This window comes from Martes martes (genome assembly GCF_963455335.1).
Source record: "Martes martes genome assembly, chromosome: 6".
Lineage (NCBI taxonomy): Eukaryota > Metazoa > Chordata > Mammalia > Carnivora > Mustelidae > Martes > Martes martes.
The window spans coordinates 129,562,347-129,576,440 of NC_137893.1; the positions used below are offsets into that span (position 1 = coordinate 129,562,347).

General features: G+C 46.8%; 1 protein-coding gene and 1 pseudogene across 3 annotated transcripts in view; one reads left to right on the forward strand and one right to left on the reverse strand.

Annotated features, from left to right (window-relative positions):
- DSP (desmoplakin) overlaps window positions 1-9,778 on the forward strand; it is a 44,842-nt gene extending 35,064 nt beyond the window's left edge. The window contains exons 20-24 of one of the 2 annotated variants that reach the window (XM_080805241.1): window positions 168-251; window positions 1,052-1,159; window positions 1,674-1,772; window positions 2,528-4,822; window positions 5,833-9,778. In XM_080805241.1, coding sequence (XP_080661367.1) covers window positions 168-251; window positions 1,052-1,159; window positions 1,674-1,772; window positions 2,528-4,822; window positions 5,833-9,081 — 5,835 coding nt within the window. In that variant the 3' untranslated portion in view covers window positions 9,082-9,778. The remainder of the gene's footprint in view (window positions 1-167; window positions 252-1,051; window positions 1,160-1,673; window positions 1,773-2,527; window positions 4,823-5,832) is intronic. The other variant, XM_080805242.1, reaches the window with a different exon arrangement.
- Window positions 9,779-13,429: 3,651 nt separating this feature from the next.
- LOC308344411 (large ribosomal subunit protein P1-like) lies at window positions 13,430-13,871 on the reverse strand (annotated as a pseudogene). The gene has a single exon. The product of its transcript is annotated as a large ribosomal subunit protein P1-like (transcript).
- Window positions 13,872-14,094: the final 223 nt, after the last annotated feature.

Below are 14,094 nucleotides of genomic sequence, written 5' to 3' on the forward strand. Positions count from 1 at the left end.
TCTCTTTGCTGAAGAGAAAACACCCTCATCTCCTAAGGTTTAGCTGTGAGAATGTGAGGTCACTGAATGTAGTAATAAACTGAGGGAAAACAGTTGTTTAGCCATGTAATAATATTTATATGCAATTATTTGTACACTTTGTTGTTTATATTTTATTTTTTGTATAGAACTTGCACAATGAAATATGTGGGAAACGAGACAAATCAGAAGAAGTACAAAAAATTGCCGAACTTTGTGCAAATTCAATTAAGGTATGCCGGTTTCATAAAGAATGTTGGCATTTCATCAAGAATAACATTAACTGTGTTCACTTCAGCAGCACATGGACTGGAAGTGGAACGAGACAGAGAATATCAGCATGGCTCTTGCACAGGGATGACATGCAAATTTGTAAAGTGTTCCATATTTTAAAAATCCATACTATTAACTGCATTATTTTCTGATTTACTTTAAAGAGTGCACACCTCTTTTCTTATATTTTAATTTTTTTTTTTTTTTTTAAGAGAGCACACACACATATGCACATGCTTGAGCAGGGGGAGGGGCAAAGGGAGAGGGAAAGAGGGAATCCCAAGCAGACTCCAGGCTAAGCACAGAGCTTGATGTGGTACTCGAGCTCATGACCCTAAGATCATGACCCGAACCAAAATCAGCAATGACATGCTTAGCTGTCTGAGCCACCCCGGCGCCCCAAAAACTATAAACTTCTTGAGGATAGCAATTACGGCTTTCATGTAGTCTTTCCTGAACAGACCATAAAAAGTTTGTTAACCTTTAACTTGAATTCACTGCACATGGGCAACATCTGTGGGGGTGGGCTGGTCTTCATTCTTTACACTGGTAGTATGTGTAAAAATCTTCATTTAGTATATAAAGATGTACCATTTGTTTTAATAATGTAATATTAGCTACTTGGACACTATCAGTACATGATAGCCTCTGGGGTTGGTCATTAGAAATACAGCTTGTGATTAAAAACCATGGAACTGTAGCTGTCAGTGACTTGTTTAGGTTCATTAGTTATGTTTACCTTAAATTTTTTATTTGGCAGGATTATGAACTCCAGCTGGCGTCGTACACCTCAGGCTTGGAAACTCTCCTGAACATACCTATCAAGAGAACCATGGTCCAGTCTCCCTCTGGGGTGATTCTGCAAGAGGTATCTATGTCATTACCTGTTTCCTAGTTGCCCCTCGTGCATCCTTTTTCCCTGTCCCCTTCCTATCCTCCCTGCAGACCCTGAATTCACCGCTTGTTCCAGGGGATCTACTCAAAACAGGTTTAAAAGCAGGTTATGCTCCCTCAGTGTAGATCATCAATATGTGATGCATTTTAGGAAATGGTCAGTGGAAGTCTGAATCTAGTGTTTATATGCTAGAATCTTTGCAGGAACTGGGCTAAAATTCTAGGCTTAATGAGGGAGGCTCTTAACAAGTGGAAAACGTCTAGCAGATTTTTAAAAGACAGCTTCTTCCCAAAGACATCAGAGAGCACTGCTGATCAGATGGCTTCGGAGAAATATCCTAGAGTCGTGCGGTTGGAATACAATATTATCAGCCCTTTGTTGTACCTCTAGATTTTGGAATTAGCACACGTCAATGAGGGGAGTTCACTCTTGAAATGATCATTTCAGTTTTCAATTAAAATTTCTTTCACTCCTTTTTTTTTGCAAGGCTGCAGATATCCACGCTCGGTACATAGAACTACTTACAAGGTCTGGAGACTACTATAGATTCTTAAGTGAGATGCTGAAGAGTTTGGAAGATCTGAAGGTAATTTACTTGATTTCCTTGGAGGATCAGAAAGAAAATGGAATAGAACCTTATTATTGCCTCATTGTAATCTGGATTTGGACACACTCACTGTAAACACTTACTGGTACATAGTTTGTTCATAAGTCAGGTGTGAGTTCTGTGATCTGGGATGCGGCTGTGAATGGAGTTAGGTAATATTTATAAAATTCTAGCTACTTTGCCTTACGAAAAAAACCGGTAATTTCCTTTATTGTTTGGTTAAGGGATTTGCTTTATTTGTTTGTGTGTATGTGTTCAGTTAAGGAAGAGAATGTCCTGAATTGGCTGGATTTGGATTTTTAATGTTGAGTAATTATTTCATTTACTCCTCATTTCTAATACACACATTGAGTCCCTATGGAAACTTTCTACCTTGAAAGAAAGGAAACATAATTCGTGAAACCTCAAGCTTTTGATCTTGGGAGAGACAGGCTCACTTACAGACGAGGCAGGGGAAACTCAGAGTGTTGTGTCATTTGCTAAGATTGTACAGATCACTGATGGAAGAATTTTGAGAATACAGATTTCATGAATTTTTGTGTAGTAGCTATAGCCTTCTGTCACTCTGTATGTGTGCTTCTGTGTGTGTGTGTGGTGTGTGTGTGCCCACGTGCAGGCGTGTAAAGAGAAAGGAGACCCCAGGATGGGCTGGGAGGGGCGACGAGCTGTTTTTTCTTTCGAGATGTTTTCGAGATGTTTTTCTTTCAACCTAATTTCTGCTTTCCCTTCCCCAGCTGAAAAATACCAAGATCGAAGTTTTGGAAGAGGAGCTCAGGCTGGCCCGGGATGCCAACTCTGAAAACTGCAACAAGAACAAATTCCTGGATCAGAACCTGCAGAAATACCAGGCGGAATGTTCCCAGTTCAAAGCCAAGCTCGTGAGCTTGGAGGAGCTGAAGAGGCAAGCGGAGCTGGACGGAAAGTCCGCGAAGCAAAACCTGGACAAGTGCTACGGCCAAATAAAAGAACTGAATGAGAAGATCACCCGGCTGACTTACGAGATCGAAGACGAGAAGCGGAGGAGGAAGGCCGTGGAAGACAGGTTTGACCAGCAGAAGAGTGACTATGACCAGCTGCAGAAGGCCAGGCAGTGCGAGAAGGAGAGCCTTGGCTGGCAGAAGATGGAGTCTGAGAAAGCCATCAAGGAGAAGGAGTACGAGATAGAGAGGTTGAGGGTTCTTCTGCAGGAGGAGGGCGCCCGGAAGAGAGAATATGAAAATGAGCTGGCAAAGGTAAGAAACCACTATAATGAGGAGATGAGTAATTTAAGGAACAAGTATGAAACAGAGATTAACATTACGAAGACCACCATCAAGGAGATATCCATGCAGAAGGAGGACGATTCCAAAAACCTGAGGAACCAACTTGACCGCCTCTCGAGGGAAAACCGCGACCTGAAGGACGAAATCGTCCGGCTCAACGACAGCATCCTGCAGACCACAGAGCAGCGGCGGCGGGCGGAGGAGGACGCCCTGCAGCAGAAGGCCTGTGGCTCCGAGATGCTGCAGAAGAAGCAGCACCTGGAGCTGGAGCTGAAGCAGGTCCTCCAGCAGCGCTCCGAGGACAATGCTCGACACAAGCAGTCCCTGGAGGAGGCGGCGAAGACCATCCAGGACAAGAACAAGGAGATCGAGAGACTCAAAGCCGAGTTTCAGGAGGAGGCCAAGCGCCGCTGGGAGTATGAGAATGAACTGGCAAAGGTAAGGAACAGTTACGATGAGGAGATCATCAGCTTGAAGAACCAGTTCGAGACGGAGATCAACATCACCAAGACCACCATCCACCAGCTCACCATGCAGAAGGAGGAGGACACCAGCGGCTACCGAGCCCAGATCGACACCCTCACCCGGGAGAACCGGAGCCTGTCCGAGGAGGTGAAGCGTCTGAAGGACACGCTGGCCCAGACCACGGAGACGCTCCGGAGGGTGGAGGAGAGCGCCCAGCAGCAGAAGGCCACCGGCACCGAGGTGTCGCAGAGGAAGCAGCAGCTGGAGATCGAGCTGCGCCAGGTCACCCAGATGCGCACAGAGGAGAGCCTGCGCTACAAGCAGTCTCTCGACGACGCCGCCAAGACGATCCAGGACAAAAACAAGGAGATAGAAAGGCTCAAACAGCTGATCGACTCGGAAACCAGCGCACGGAAGTGCCTGGAGGAGGAGAACGCGAAGCTGCAGAGGACCCAGTACGAGCTGCAGAAAGCCAACAGCAGCGCCGCCGAGACGATCGGGAAGCTGAAGCTGCAGGAGCAGGAGCTCTCGCGGCTGAGGATCGACTACGAGAGGGTGTCCCAGGAGAGGAGCGTGAAGGACCAGGACATCTCACGGTTCCAGAGCTCCCTGAAGGACCTGCAGCTGCAGAAGCAGAAGGTGGAAGACGAGCTGGCCCGGCTGCGGAGGACCGCCTGCGAGGACTCGTCCAAGAGGAAGAAGCTGGAGGAGGAGCTGGAAGGCATGAGGCGGTCCCTGAAGGAGCAGGCGATCAAGATCACCAGCCTGACGCAACAGCTGGAGCAGGCGTCCATCGTCAAGAAGCGCAGTGAGGATGACCTGCGGCAGCAGAGGGACGTGCTGGAGGGCCACCTGCGGGACAAGCAGCGGACGCAGGAGGAGCTGAGAAGGCTCTCGGGCGAGGTCGAGGCCCTCCGGCGGCAGCTGCTCCAGGAGCAGGACAACGTCAAGCAGGCTCACCTGAGGAACGAGCACTTCCAGAAGGCGATCGAGGATAAGAGCCGGAGCTTGAACGAGAGCAAGATCGAAATCGAGAGGCTGCAGTCTCTCACGGAGAACCTGACCAAGGAGCACCTGATGCTGGAGGAGGAGCTTCGGAACCTGCGGCTGGAGTACGACGACCTCAGGAGGAGCCGGAGCGAGGCGGACAGCGACAAAAACACCACCATCTCCGAGCTCAGGAGCCAGCTACAGCTGAGCAACAACCGGACCCTGGAGCTGCAGGGGCTCATTAATGATTTACAGAGAGAGAGGGAAAATTTGAGACAGGAAATTGAGAAATTCCAAAAGCAGGCTTTAGAGGTACTCACAAATATTTGATCACAGCTTCACTGTCTTTTAAATCGTTCGCTCTGCTTCTAGCTGGTCTCGGCCGTGCTCCTGCTCCCGGGATTGGATGCTCTCAGACTCTCTGCTTTTTCTGCTGCTTGCCGTGCTGCTCCCTGTCGTAACCCAGGCCACTGCTCTGCTCTAGTGTAATTTCAGTGCTGTGTGCCCTTCTCTTCTCTCCTTGCTTCGATGCCCCTCTGTGTGGAAACGCTGTCTGGCCATGCCTTTCGAACATTAGCGGGGGTGTAACAGCTCAGAGCTTGTCTTCTGGACGGTCCACTCTGTTTTCTAGAAGATAGCTCTTTGCTTAATGAGCTCTGGCCTGCATTTTTCACAAATGTTTCTGATAAAAGCCACATTAAAGGCGTTTAAAAATCACCTTTTCTTTTTTGCTTATGTGATTTTTCTGCATGCATTGTCCAGTTCTCTTTTGATCATTATTCAATTCTCTTTTGATCACCACCGTAATATGTTTCTTTTTGTTTGCCTTTTCTTCTTTTAACCCCTAATTTAAAAAATACCTTCTTTAAGTTCTAATACGATTGACTTCTGTAGACAATATTTGTGTGGGGCTGGATGTGGGGTGTGCATACGTCCATCGATTTATTTTGCTTTATTAAATGTGTTAGTGTAGATATAACAGGTAGGATGTAGGTGTTAGCAGGTGCGATAACCGGGAAACAAAACTCCCCATATTTTTTCAAACCGTAATTCCTGTTAAGAACAAGAGAGGTCTACAACTTCTCCTAGTTCCTTCTAAAACAGTAGTAAGTATGAAGCCATTTATCAAAGTGGCAACCTATATTTACGGAATTTATTTTTTTATGAATTTATAAGATAAAATAGCAGTATATCCAGGGAACACAGAGGAAGGGCAAATAAGTAAAGTTTTTCTTTTTTAATGTAAGAAAAGAGATTGAATTATGATCACCGTATGATACAGTCACATTATCTCTTCCCGTTTCTCTCTTTTTAAATTCCAGGCATCGAACAGGATTCAGGAATCCAAGAACCAGTGCACTCAGGTGGTGCAGGAAAGGGAGAGCCTTCTGCTGAAGATCAAAGTTCTGGAGCAGGACAAGAGCCGGCTGCAGAGGCTGGAGGATGAGCTCAACCGCCTGAAAACAGCGCTGGAGGCGGAAAGCAGGCTGAAGCAACGCCTGGAGTGCGAGAAGCAGCAGATCCAGAATGACCTCAACCAGTGGAAAACCCAGTACTCCCGCAAGGAAGAGACCATTAGGAAGATCGAGTCGGAGAGAGAAAAGAGCGAGAGGGAGAAGAACAGCTTCCGGAGCGAGATCGAAAGACTGCAGGCTGAGATCAAGAGGATCGAGGAGCGGTACAGGCGCAAGCTGGAGGACTCCACCAGGGAGACGCAGTCGCAGCTGGAAACCGAGCGCTCCCGCCTTCAGAGGGAAATCGACAGGCTCAAGCAGCGTCCCTACGGCTCCCACCGGGAGACCCAGACTGAGTACGAGTGGACCGTCGACTCCTCCAAGCTGGTGTTCGATGGACTGAGGAAGAAGGTGACGGCCATGCAGCTCTACGAGTGCCAACTGATTGACAAAACAACCTTGGACAAACTGTTGAAGGGGAAAAAGTCTGTGGAGGAAGTTGCCTCTGAAATCCAGCCTTTCCTTCGGGGTGCGGGAGCCATCGCCGGAGCATCTGCTTCCCCGAAGGAGAAGTACTCCCTGGTGGAGGCCAAGAGGAAGAAGTTAATCACCCCGGAATCCACGGTCATGCTCCTGGAGGCCCAGGCGGCTACAGGCGGTATAATCGACCCCCACAGGAACGAGAAGCTGACTGTGGACAACGCAATCGCTCGGGACCTCATCGACTTTGATGACCGCCAGCAGATATACACAGCAGAGAAAGCCGTCACTGGTTTTGACGACCCGTTCTCGGGCAAGACGGTCTCTGTTTCGGAAGCCATCAAGAAAAATCTGATCGATAGAGAAACTGGAATGCGCCTGCTGGAAGCCCAGATTGCTTCGGGGGGTGTGGTGGACCCCGTGAATAGTGTCTTTTTGCCAAAAGATGTAGCGTTGGCCCGTGGGCTGATTGACAGAGATTTGTATCGGTCCCTGAATGATCCCCGAGATAGTCAGAAAAACTTTGTGGATCCAGTCACCAAAAAGAAAGTCAGTTACATGCAGCTGAGGGAACGGTGCAGAATCGAACCACACACAGGGCTGCTCTTGCTGTCGGTGCAGAAGAGAAGTATGTCCTTCCAAGGAATCAGACAACAGGTGACCGTCTCTGAGCTGGTAGATTCCGGTATATTGAGACCGTCCACTGTAAATGAACTGGAATCGGGTCAGATTTCCTATGACGAGGTTGGTGAGAGAATTAAAGACTTCCTTCAGGGTTCAAGTTGCATAGCAGGCATATACAATGAGACCACGAAGCAGAAGCTTGGCATTTATGAGGCCATGAAGATTGGCTTGGTCCGACCTGGTACTGCCCTGGAGCTGCTGGAAGCCCAAGCAGCCACTGGCTTTATAGTGGATCCTGTCAGCAACTTGAGGTTACCGGTGGAGGAAGCCTACAAAAGAGGCCTGGTGGGTATTGAATTCAAAGAGAAGCTCCTGTCTGCAGAACGAGCCGTCACCGGGTACAATGATCCCGAAACAGGAAACATCATTTCTTTGTTCCAAGCCATGAACAAGGAACTCATTGAAAAGGGCCACGGCATCCGTTTATTGGAAGCACAGATCGCGACGGGCGGGATCATCGACCCAAAGGAGAGCCATCGTTTGCCGGTTGACATGGCCTACAAGAGGGGCTACTTTAATGAGGAGCTCAGTGAGATTCTGTCAGATCCAAGTGACGATACGAAAGGGTTTTTTGACCCCAACACCGAAGAGAATCTTACCTATCTGCAACTGAAAGAGCGGTGTATCAAGGATGAGGAGACAGGGCTCTGTCTTCTGCCCCTGAAGGAGAAGAAGAAGGAGGTGCAGACGTCACAGAAGAACACTCTCAGGAAGCGTAGAGTGGTCATCGTTGACCCAGAGACCAACAAGGAGATGTCCGTTCAGGAGGCCTACAAGAAGGGCCTGATAGATTATGAAACCTTCAGAGAACTGTGTGAGCAGGAGTGTGAGTGGGAAGAAATAACCATCACTGGATCCGACGGCTCCACCAGGGTGGTCCTGGTTGACAGGAAGACAGGCAGTCAGTATGATATCCAAGACGCCATTGACAAGGGCCTCATTGACAGGAAGTTCTTCGATCAGTACCGATCCGGCAGCCTCAGCCTCACTCAGTTTGCTGATATGATCTCCTTGAAAAATGGTGTCGGCAACAGCAGTGGGATAGGGGGTGGTGTCAGTGATGAGGTCTTCAGCAACTCCCGACATGAGTCAGTGAGTAAGATTTCCACCATCTCCAGTGTCAGGAACATAACCATCCGGAGCAGCTCTCTGTCTGACCCGCTGGAAGAATCGAGCCCCATTGCAGCCATCTTTGACACAGAAAACTTGGAGAAGATCTCCATCACGGAAGGGATAGAGCGGGGCATTGTCGACAGCATCACTGGTCAGAGGCTTCTGGAGGCGCAGGCCTGCACGGGCGGCATCATCCACCCAACCAGTGGTCAGAAGCTGTCACTTCAGGACGCAGTCTCCCAGGGCCTGGTCGACCAAGATATGGCCACCAGGCTGAAGCCCGCTCAGAAAGCCTTCATCGGCTTTGAAGGTGTGAAGGGAAAGAAGAAGATGTCAGCCGCAGAGGCAGTCAAAGAAAAATGGCTCCCCTACGAGGCAGGTCAGCGCTTCCTGGAGTTCCAGTACCTCACTGGGGGCCTTGTTGACCCGGAAGTGCATGGGAGGATAAGCACGGAAGAAGCCATCAGGAAGGGGTTCATCGACGGCAGAGCCGCTCAGAGGCTGCAGGACACCAGCAGCTACGCCAAAATCCTGACCTGCCCCAAAACCAAATTAAAAATATCCTATAAGGATGCCATGAATCGCTCCATGGTGGAAGATATCACCGGCCTTCGCCTTCTGGAGGCTGCCTCTGTTTCATCTAAGGGCTTGCCTAGCCCCTATAACATGTCTTCTGCCCCAGGCTCCCGCTCTGGATCCCGCTCCGGCTCTCGCTCTGGATCCCGCTCGGGCTCTCGCTCTGGTTCCCGCAGTGGGTCCCGGAGGGGAAGCTTTGATGCGACCGGGAATTCCTCCTACTCTTACTCCTACTCCTTCAGCAGTAGCTCTATTGGGCACTAGTAGTCAGTTACTTGCTATTTTCTTGGGTTCGTTTACGTGAATGTTCACTTTACTAAATACTTTACTAGAAGAAAACCTAGTGCTTGCAAGTATAGCGATAGAGCTTTCTATGATTCCGAAGACATAACCCTGGTTGAAATCTAGTAGTAAAGGCTGTTCTGGCTTTTTATCTTCTTAGCTCACCTGAAGTACGTAATACGCCGGATGTAGTGCGTATGACGTGGTAATCAGTTGTAAGGATAGCACAAATTGAATCTAGAGTTCGTTCCTTCCGTGTTTAGATTTTTGATCGATGGTTGTACTTCTTTTGGCCTATAGTACGTATTTCTGTTCTTGGAGATGAAATTAAGCTGATCGTGGTTATTTTAGTCCTCATTCTGTTTCTCATCTAAATGCTTCCATTTTTCTGTATTAGGAGAAAATTACCCCTCCCATTCTCCCTAGAATACTCCACCGCAAACCCAAACATTTTGGAATGAGTCTCCTTTAGTTTTAGATTGTGGATTGTGTAACCTATATGCTCTTAAATGCACTTGTTTGGTTTGGCATTAATTTGACTATATGTGCGTGATAGCAGCAATCTTTGCTTCTCTTTGGCCAAAGTTTTCTGTTTATTTTGCTCGTCATTTACTATGTACTTTAAAAAGGTGTCTTTATGAAGTTTGCTATTCTGGCAATAAACTTTTAGACTTTTGAAGTTTTTGCGTTTTGATTTTATACGTCTGTACATCCAAGGTATTTATCAACATCTTTCTGTTAATTATGTTAAATTATCTCTAAAACCTTCTGTTTATTAAATAACTATTAAAAAAGACCCTTAGGGCACCTGGGTGGCTCAGTCAGTTAAGCGGCTGCCTTCAGGTCAGGTCATGATCCCAGGGTCCTGGGATCGAGCCCCACATCGGACTCCCTGCTTAGCAGGGAGCCTCTCCCTCTGGCTGCTGCTCTGCCTACTTATGCTCTCTCTCTATCTCTCTGGCAAATACATAAAAAAAATTTTCAAAAGAAAAATTTAAAAAAAAGAAAAACCACTAAAAAAAACTATTTTAGTTCTGAATTCTTGCTGGAAGTTGGTCTTTTGTAGTTTCTTCAACATCTCTTAAGTGCCTGTTGTGTGCCAGGCAGTGTACAGAGGTCAGACCACAAATCAATGCCCAGTTCTTGTTTATTCTGGACAATAAGTTCTAAGGAGCATGGGCAAAAGTCACCATAATCCCATTTAAAAAAAAAAAAATGAAGTGTCTCAGATTCCATTCGGGTATTCTCCAAATACAAGGGGTTTCATTTTGTCCCCTAAGAGGAAAGAATTGTCATCGAATCTATAAAAACAAGTCCTGAAGAGTTCTTGACTCTCTGTTGAAGGACAGTGAGATATATAAGCCTATTCTTTGTATCAGAGAGAAACTTTTGAAATTCAGACATTTGTCGTTAAATCAACAGGACCTTCCTGAATACTTATTAACATCTAGTATTAGGCTAGGTACTATGAGGATTCAACAGAATTTACAAGCCAACTGACTTCAAGACACTTGCAGTCTGGGTGGGGACAGGAGACACATATAAAACAATCAGAGGGACAACTTTCATATATCAGCAGTATGTATTAATATACTCAAATTTTCCAAAATTGTTTGTGTTAGTCACCGTACAGCACATCATTAGTTTCTGACGCAGTGTTCCAAGATTCATTGTTTACATATAACACCCAGTGCTCCATACAACATGCGCCCTCCTTAATACCTACCCATCACCAGGCTCAGCCAACCCTCCATGCCCGTCCCCTCTAAAACCCTCAGTTTGTTTCTCAGAGTCCACAGTCTCTCATGGTTCGTCTCCCCCTCCGATTTTCCCCCCAACTGACTTTTCCTTTCTTTCTCCTAATGTTCTCCATGTTATTCCTTAGGCTCCACAAGTAAGTGAAACCGTATGATAATTGACTTTCTGTGCTTGACTCAAACATTTTATAGTATAGATGAGAAAATAGGAAAACAAATGAGTTGCTAATTGTGAAGAACAAGAAAGAGCATATGTAAGATAGTACTTAAAATCTTGGGGGCTTTCGGGACTTTGGGTGAAAAACAGCATTCCTTTCTTCCTTGTCTTACCTCCGTTTCTTCTCCTTGCTCCTCTCCCAAGCTGGAGGACTTGTAATTAACGTCATTCAGTAAGTATTGAGCTCTGTGTGCTACACATTACGCCAGAAGCTATGAATCCCATGGTAGAAACACATGATGCAAAAATAGCCCTCATAATATTAAAGGGAGAGGGAAAATATGTGGTAAATGCTGTGTTGAGCAAAATGAAGGAAGATCTTCAGGCTAGAGCTAGGAGGCTGTATCAGTCAGCTTGGGCTACCACAACAAGATGCCACAGACTATGTGACTTAAATTCATTTTCTCATAATTTCGGAGGCTAGAAGTCCAAGGTAGAGGTGTTCTTAGGTTGGTTGCTGGTGAAAGCTCTCTTTCTGGGTGGTAGGCAGTAAGGGGCAGGGAAGGAGCTCTGGTATGTCTTCCTTGTCTTAGAAGGACTTCAGTTTTATCACGTTAGAGCCCCATCTTTATTACCTCATTCAACTTTAATTACCTCCATATAGTCCCTATGTCCAAATACAGTCACATTGGAGGTTAGGGCTCCAGTGTATGAATTGGGGTGGGGGTGGGGACAGCACACAATTCAGCCTATAATAGGAGCCTAATCTAGAATGGGTCAGAAGTTCTCCCTGGAAAAATGGTGATTAAACAGATTAATTAGGGGCACCTGGGTGGCTCAATTGGCTAAACATTTGCCTTTAGCTCAAGTCATGGTCCCAGGGTCTTGGGATCGAGCCCTACTTCGGGCTGCTTGCTCAGTGGGGAGCCTGCTTCTCCCTCTCCCACTCCCCCTGCTTGTGCTCTCTTTCTCTCTGTCAAATAAATAAAATCTTTAAAAAGTTAAAAAAAAATTAATAAGCATCAGTGTAAAACAGTTCTTCAGGTTGAAAGAGTATACCCCCAGGCTGTTGCCCAAGTTGTCATTAAGCTCAGAGTTGAGATAGGCTGTGACCTGAAGAGAGGACATGCTTGACCTTGGCTAATTTTTTAAAAATTATTTATTTGGCAGAGAGCACAAACAGGGGGAGCAGCAAAGGGAGAGGGAGAAGCAGGCTCTCTACTGAACAGGGAACTCCATACATACACATATACATACACATATACATATACATCTGTGGAGGCACACTGTATTGAACCAAATCAAAATTAGCCAAGGTCAAAGGGTACCTGGGTTAAGTTGGTTAAGCATCTGCCTTTGGCTTGGGTCATTATCCCAGGGTCCTGGGATGGAACACCGCATCAGGCTCCCTGCTGGGTGTGGAGCCTGCTTCTCCCTCTCCCTCTGCCTGCTGCACCTCCTACTTGTGCTCGCTCCCTCTCTCTGCCAAATAAATACACAAAATCTTAAAAAAAAAAAATAAAATCTTTTGATTCCATAGTGAACAAGAAAGTGAATGTATGGTAGGGATGCCAGTTAACAAATATAGAAGCCATGACAGTATTAGAGAATAATCAATTATGACTCCTAACATAATGACAGGTTCACTGAAGGATTGTGTGAGTTTGTTGGGGACAGGACATTCATATGGCCTCAAAGTATCATCCCTCAGAGGGAAACGGCCTACGATGGAGTGATGTAACCATCTACCTTTACCTAATGATCAAATTTAGCATTACTAACAGGAACATTTATGATATGTGTTCTGTATGAGGTGTAATAAAGTCACATACATCTCCTTGCAAAAATGCTTGAACAAAACGTAGTCATAAGGGGGAAAATGTTATAAGTCCAGAAAGAGAAACACTCTACAAGACAACTGGTTGCAGCTCCTGACAAAATTCAGTGACTTAATTTGAAAAAGAGGGTGGGGAGATGTTCTAGGTTAAAAGAGACAACAGCCCATTACAGCTCATGGGTTGAAAAAACTCATAATGAAATGGCTGTGAAAGGAATTCGGGGGACAACTGGGGAAATTTGAATATAAACTGAACATTGGATGATATGAAACTATTAGTTCGCTTAGATTTGACCATGTATGGCAGTTATGTAGGACAATGTCCTTATTCTTATGAGATGAATGCAGACACATTTGGGGGTTGAAGCAGCTGCAACTGACTTTCAAATTCTGGGAAAATAGTATGTGGGGCTGTGCGTTTGTGGAGAGAGAGAGAGATTGAGAACGCAAACGTGGGCAAATGTTAACAATTAATGAGCTGGAGGATGGCCATGCAAATACTCTTTAAACTTGTCTGTAGATACAAACCATTATATATTTTTTAAAGCTCAGCTTTTTATTGGACATGTTTAAAGACATTTAGTCAAAAAGACCAAAGTGCATGTCATCACGAGACTCCTCGGGTTCTTCTTTCTTTGCTTCCCGTTTTCTTCTCAGCAGCGGCAGACACTGGTGGACAGAGCAGGACCTTGGCTGGTGCAGCGTGAGCCGCTGGGGCAGGTCCACCAGCCCCTACATTGAGATGAGGCTCCCAATGCGAACACCGGCCAGGGCCTTTCCAAAGAAGCCTGGCCGGAAAGGTTCAGCATTTAATGAGGGCATTGATCTTATCCTCCGTGACCGCCACCTCATCCTCGTGCAGCATGAGGGCCAAAGAGTTGCAGGCGAGCTCCGAGGTGGAGGCCACGGTGCGGGGAAAGCGCCCGGCGGGCTGCTGCAAGCCGGTGCTTGTCGCTGTTTGAAATGAAGACCTCATCCCAATCGAAGCGAGTGGCCTAGCTTCATCGGAAGGACCCAGCATCTTAGCGGCAGCTGAGGCAAGGGCGACATAAAACATTTCTTAAAAGTTCTGGGGGCGGGAGGGAATGCAGTTCAGGGAAGCCCGGGCTCAAACGCACCGGGGAGCAGTTCACCAGCCGCAGTTCCTGGAAGACACGGAAGACCGCTGGGAACACCGCTCAAAATGACAGCTCCGCCCTTCCCGGGCCTCTCCCTATAGGCGGTTCCAATCACGTGGCAGCCTG